We start from the raw sequence: 6,604 nt of genomic DNA, 5'->3' as shown, positions 1-6,604 counted from the left end.
TAGCCCCTGAGGTCTGGATAGAGCCTTAATATGGATTTCAATTTTTACATAGAGTTCATGAATACGCAAGATCGTAAATACCGAGTTAGCAGAACTCTCTTGTAAAGAAGTCCGGAAAAGCGTGTCGATATTGGGCATTTTTTGTTTATTCAAAACATGGCATCGGAAGACGATTTAACCTCCACGTGCTTTCCACAATTAAAAGCATTTTTAGATGAAAGGTGTGTAAAAGCGTCTGGATACAGGAAAAATGAACTTCTGAATTTAGCTTGCGAAGCTATATATTTTGACGCAAGCTCTTCTCAGCTTTGGGAATTTCCTGGCTGACAGCAGTGGGAAAAAATCCACCACATTTCCATTAAAATATATCAGTTGTGGATATTTCTGCGTATTATGTTTCTTTCTTGAATCATTAACTACAGTCTACTGCAATGCAATGACAGTACACCATTGTTAAAATCGGGTGAATCGATCACGACAAAAGTTGCAGAACTGGTATTATTTACCAACATGCCCAAATTCTCGCAAACTCTGGGTCTCGCGAGACTTTGAAAGGGGAAACTAAAATTTAAAACCAAGACAGAAAAAGTAGTCGCGATCTTGCGTATTAATTTAAGATTTAAAAATCTACTTAAAAACCACAAGGATACAATTTTTATGCCCCTGTGTCAGTTGGTCAGTAGATCACATGTTGTCCACTCAATATCTTGAGAACCATTCACTTGATCGTAATGATATTTCATATGTAGATTGGTTATGAGAGGATCCCTATTGTTTTTCAGGTCCAAAGGTTAAGGGTCAGTCCACTCTGGACATGGATGATACTGTCTGCTCAATATCTTTAGAAACTTTTCCTTGACAGACATGAAACTTAGTACACTGATACATTGTGAGGAATAGATAACCCCTATTGATTTTGAGGTCATATGGCCAAGGGTCAAACTGGACATAGGAATATACTGTCCGCTCAATATTTTGAGAACCCTTTGCTTGACAGACATCAAACTTGATACACTGGTATATCTTCAGGAGAAGATTATCCCTATTGATTTTGAGGTCACATGGTCAAAGGTCAAGGGTCGAACTGGACATAGGAATACACGATCCACTCTGTGTCTTGAGAACCCTTTGCTTGACAAATCAAACTTGGTACATTTTTAGAAGATGACGGTGACCCCTATTGATTTTCAGGTCATATGGTCTAAGGTCACGGGTCAAACTGGACATAGGAATATACTGTCCACTCAATATAATATCTTGAGAACCCTTTGCTTGACAGACATCAAACTTGTTACATTGGTGCATCTTCAGGAGAAGATGACCTCTATTGATTTTATGGTCAAAGGTCAAGAGTCAAACTGGACATAGGAATATGCTGTCCACTCAATATATTGAGAACCCTTTGCTTGACAGACTTGGTACACTGGTACATCTTATGGAGTAGATGACCCCTACTGATTTTCAGGTCATGTGGTCTAAGGTCAAGGGTTAAACTGGACATAGTAATATATTGTCTCCTATATTTCAAGAATTATTTGCTTGATTGACACCAAACTTGGTACACTGGTACAACAGAAGGAGTAGGTGACCCCTATTGATTTTTAGGTCACATGTTCAATCGACTCTTGACATAGGAAGATATTGTCTTCACAATATTTTGAATTGGTGATACTGCTATCAATTAAATGATGCATGTGTATAACCCTTTTCAATTTTTCACCATGGGGGCATATATGTTTTACCAACATGTCTTGTTTTAATAAATATTTAAGAATCTTCATGTATAGTAATCTTCACATCATGGCCCTTTCGGTCTGTACAGGGCGATAGGACAGTTCTAGTTTTTACAAGATATTAATGTTGGATTGGATAGTTATTCTCAGTGCTTTTGTTTTTTAAATCGGATCTTAGTGTTGGAGGGGATAGTTATGCTCGGTGCTGGGTTTTTTTTTTAAACAGGATATGAAATGTCAGAAGGGATTGTTACTCAGTGCTTTTTTTATTTACAGGATATTAATGTTGGAGAGGATAATTACTCCATGCTTTTTTTTTATATATATAGGATATAGATGTTGGAGAGGATAGTTACTCGGTGCTCTTTTTTTTTTTTTTTTTACAGGATATTAATGTTGGGAGTGGATAGTTACTCGATGCTTCTTTTTTTAAAACAGGATATTAATGTTGGAGAGGATAGTTACTCGGTGCTTTTATTTACAGGATATTAATATCGGAGAGGATAGTTACTCAGTGCTTCTTTCTTTTTTTTTTACAGGATAATAATGTTTGAGGGGGTAATTACTTAGTGCTTTTTTTTCACAGGATATAGATGTTGGAGGGGATTGTTACTCAGTGCTGGGTTTTTTTGTTGTTTCTTTTACAGGATTTTAATTTCGGAGAGGATAGTCACTCGGTGCTTTTATTTACAGGATATTAATTTTGGAGAGGATAGTCACTCTGTGCTTTTATTTACAGGATATTAATGTTGGAGAGGATAGTTACTCGGTGCTTTTATTTACAGGATATTAATGTTGGAGAGGATAGTTACTCGGTGCTTTTTTAAAACAGGATATTAATGTTGGAGAGGATAGTTACTCTGTGCTTTTTTTTAACAGGATATTAATATTGGAGAGGATAGTTACTCTGTGCTTCTTCTTTTTTTTAACAGGATATTAATATTGGAGAGGATAGTTACTCGGTGCTTTTATTTACAGGATATTAATATTGGAGAGGATAGTTACTATGTGCTTTTTTTTAAAACAGGATATTAATGTTGGAGTGGATAGTTACTCGGTGCTTTTTTTTTTTTTTACAGGACATTAACGCGGGAGAAGATACTTACTCAGTAGATGAAGGCAGTCATAATGTCATGGTAACAGAATTAACAGCCACGGATGTAGACTTAGGACAAAGCCACAGCTTTACAATTATATCAGAATCCGAGTTCTTTCATATTGTCCATGGAGAATTATGGGTAAGTGTAAGAGAAATCCAGTCTAACACATGACAGTTTTTTATATTGTGCTCAGTCTGACAAGAAAGCATAATTTACACTGACATCATTACAATCTTTAGGATTTTTATGCCCCCCTTCAAAGAAGAGGGGCATATTGGTTTGCACCTGTCGGTCGGTCGGTTGGTTGGTAGACCACATGTTGTCCGCTCAATATCTTGAGAACCATTCACTTGATCGTAATGATATTTCATATGTGGGTTGGTTATGAAAGGAAGAGGACCGACCCCTATTGTTTTTCAGGTCAAAAGGTTAAAGGTCAATCTACTCTGGACATAGGAATATACTGTCCGCTCAATATCTTGAGAAACCTTTGCTTGACAGACATCAGACTTGGTACACTTATACATCATCAGGAGAAGATGACATCTATTGATTTTGAGGTCACATAGTCAAAGGTCAAGGGTCGAACTGGACATAGGAATATACTGTCCGCTCAATATCTTGAGAACCCTTTGCTTGATAGACATCAAACTTGTTACACTGGTACATCTTCAGGAGAAGACGACCCCTAACGATTTTCAGATTACATGGTCAAAGGTCAAGGGTCGACCTGGACATTGGAATATACTGTCTGCTCAATATCTTGAGAACCCTTTGCTCGACAGACATCAAACTTGTTACACTGGTACATCTTCAGGAGTTGATGACCCCTATAGATTTTTAGATCACATGGTTAATCCACCTTTGACATAGGAAGATATGGTCTGCTCAAAATTTTGAATTTATGGTACTACTCTCAATTAAATGATGTGTGTGTATAACCCTTTTCAATTTTTCACCATGGGGGGCATATGTGTTTTACAAACATCTCTTGTTTCATTTATGTATTATTAACATATTGCATTGTAGGTATCCCACATAGCAGATTTAGATTATGAATTGAAACCACAGCATGACTTGGTGATCCGAGCAACAGACAATGGCACCCCTCCCATGTACACAGAGAAATCCTTCACAATCAGAGTGAGGAATGTGAACGAGGCTCCGTCAAACATCAGGATTAACACTAACGAGGTCTCTTTCTCTCTCTCTCTCTCTCTCTCTCTCTCTCTCTCTCTCTCTCTCTCTCTCTCTCTTTTTTTTGCTGAAATACATTGTAAACTATAATATTGATGAGGGTGTGGAGGGTACTGCATTTTGTAATGATTCTGTGTTTGGTAGGTACCAGAAAACAGCCCCCCAGGAACAGTGATAGGGGTGCTAAGAGCTGAAGATCCAGACAATGTTCTCAGGCCAGTTCAGACTCTCAACTTTACACTAACTGATTCAGCAGAGGGAATGTTTACTATGAATGATACCAAGTTAATTGTAAGTTGTTGAGTAAAGAGAAATTTCCTTGTATATGATTTTGCTCTATATATAATGCAGAAATGAGAAGGATAAGTCTTTTAACTGTTGAACTGATGAGGTCTATACTGTTTGTGTTTTCAGCATTTTTCATTGAACGTGTTTTGTTGTTTTTGTGGTTGAACAAGTTCACAAAATCAAAGGATCAACAAAGTAGAATTTTGGGGTCATTGGATTTAGAAAATGATGAAAGTAAACCACATTATGTATAGTTGATTTGAAACACGGGATTTAGAAATTTGAACCCATTATAAACCTAAATCTTACACGAACATAATAGAATTGTTAATGCTTTAGTTGCGGAAGGGAAATCTTGACTATGAGAAGATTCGAAGGTATTCTCTGGGTGTACTGGTGATGGATAATGGGGAGCCCATCCTGTCAGCCAAAACAGACCTTGTCATCCATGTTACTGATGCTAATGATCCTCCAACAGACTTAAAGCTATCAGGTCAATTCTCATTTACTGTAGTATCGGTACTCTATGCATGTATATGTACTTAAGATTTTAATATCAACGTATTCAACTTTTTTATCACAATTTCACACTCAAAATTCTTTTGACTGGAAATACTGATGATTGTATTCCCATGAATTTAATGTTAAGGCATATTAGTTCATGATCTCTCTGTCTACAACTTTAAACCATACCTATTTCCTATAAAAGAATGAGAATTTATTTAGAATATATGAAGATCTTTTGCTACTTCAGTCAATGTTCAAGGTCAAAGTTCAGCAAATAAAAATTTCTCAAGGACATCTTGTTTGGTCTATTTTAATGTTCAGCAATGGAAGTAAATGAGAACTGTGAGATGGGCACAGTGGTTGGAACACTGTCTGCTGAGGATGTAGATGTAGGACAAAGTTTGACATACTCCCTGTCAGACACCAGTAACCTTGTAGTAGAGGGCAACAAGGTCAAGGTCACAGGAAGCATAGATTTTGAGCAGATGCCCTCTATCACATTCAAGGCTACTGCTACAGATGATGGTCAACCACCTAAAACTGTGAGTGTTATAGTGGAAGTAAAGGCTCAAGACAAAGTGATGAATTTTCAGCATGCTGTTGCTGAACATGATAGAAAAATTATAAATGACAGTGATTCTCTTCATAATTTGGTAAAATATTATGTGTTCTTTAGGTTTCCAGGATTTTCTCAGTTGCAGTGAATGATGTAAATGATGCAGCAACAAGCTTGAGTTTGATCCCTTCTTCTGCTGTACAAGATATGATGATCCCAGAGTCCCTATTAATTGGTGTCAGGGTTGCCACAGTGGAAGTGGTAGATCCTGACAGGAAGGATGAATTGTCCTTTAATATGGTAGATAATGGAGGAGGAGTTTTCACTCTAGCCAACACCACGAGGTGTGAACCAACAAACCTTCAATATCAGGTACACAACGCTGAACTATTTCAGCAGAAAAAATACCCAGAGTGAGAATCACTGGCTTGGCATATGATATATGTTGAAATTGATTATCACATTGTAGAATGCTAAGTCATCTGCTGGAACAAAGTGTACAGTTGAAATAAAGCTATCCAGAGGTTTGAATTTTGAATCAAAGTCAACGGCAATTGCGCTGAAAATGCAGGTGAGAGACAGAAGTGGAGCAAGTCTAGAGCAAGAATGGACTTTCTCTGTCAAGGATACCAACGAACCACCAACAGTAAGATGTTCTTGGATAAGCATTTGATTCAGGGTTGCAGTTCTTTTGATAAATTAGTACTGATGTTTGGAGTTTCAATTAAAGTGTTTGTGATTATACAGGACATAAGCATCGATGGAGGTCAGACAAAAATACCAGAAAATGAAAAATTATTTATCATTGGCGCCCTGCAGACAACTGATGAAGATGTGGGAGATACTTTTACTTACCATGTTATCTCCTACTGGAAAATCTTCAGGATCAGGGGGGACAAACTGGAAGTCAGAACACCCCTGGACTTTGAGAAGAAATCGTCGTACACTGTGACCATAAAGAGCACAGATGATGGAGGGCTATCTTTCTCCAAGAGTTTTAATTTCAGGGTCCTTAACATTAATGAGAAACCTAGCAACATTTCTTTAAACCCCAGAGAAGTAAGAATTTAACCAATGCTGCACTTTATTTATTTCTGAATAACTACTCAGTATTTTGATAGCCTTCTAGTACATCTAGTACATGTTCTTGTATCATTACAAAATGTTGACTTTGCAAAGCTATTTAATTAGGAAAACAATGCCCTCTGTAGTATGTATGCTTG

The 6,604-nt window shown here is 37.1% G+C and overlaps 1 protein-coding gene across 1 annotated transcript in view; it reads left to right on the top strand.

Annotated features, from left to right (window-relative positions):
* The window catches only part of LOC125651112 (protocadherin Fat 4-like), a 137,079-nt gene that overhangs the window by 101,812 nt on the left and 28,663 nt on the right, over window positions 1-6,604 (top strand). The window contains exons 34-41 of the mRNA XM_048879703.2: window positions 2,813-2,971; window positions 3,863-4,027; window positions 4,175-4,321; window positions 4,658-4,811; window positions 5,147-5,367; window positions 5,502-5,753; window positions 5,851-6,027; window positions 6,129-6,440. Coding sequence (XP_048735660.2) covers window positions 2,813-2,971; window positions 3,863-4,027; window positions 4,175-4,321; window positions 4,658-4,811; window positions 5,147-5,367; window positions 5,502-5,753; window positions 5,851-6,027; window positions 6,129-6,440 — 1,587 coding nt within the window. The remainder of the gene's footprint in view (window positions 1-2,812; window positions 2,972-3,862; window positions 4,028-4,174; window positions 4,322-4,657; window positions 4,812-5,146; window positions 5,368-5,501; window positions 5,754-5,850; window positions 6,028-6,128; window positions 6,441-6,604) is intronic.

This window comes from Ostrea edulis, chromosome 5 (assembly GCF_947568905.1).
Source record: "Ostrea edulis chromosome 5, xbOstEdul1.1, whole genome shotgun sequence".
NCBI classification, from domain to species: Eukaryota; Metazoa; Mollusca; class Bivalvia; order Ostreida; family Ostreidae; genus Ostrea; species Ostrea edulis.
Note: the sequence above shows the minus strand (reverse complement) of the source record. Positions and strands in the feature narration are given on the sequence as shown.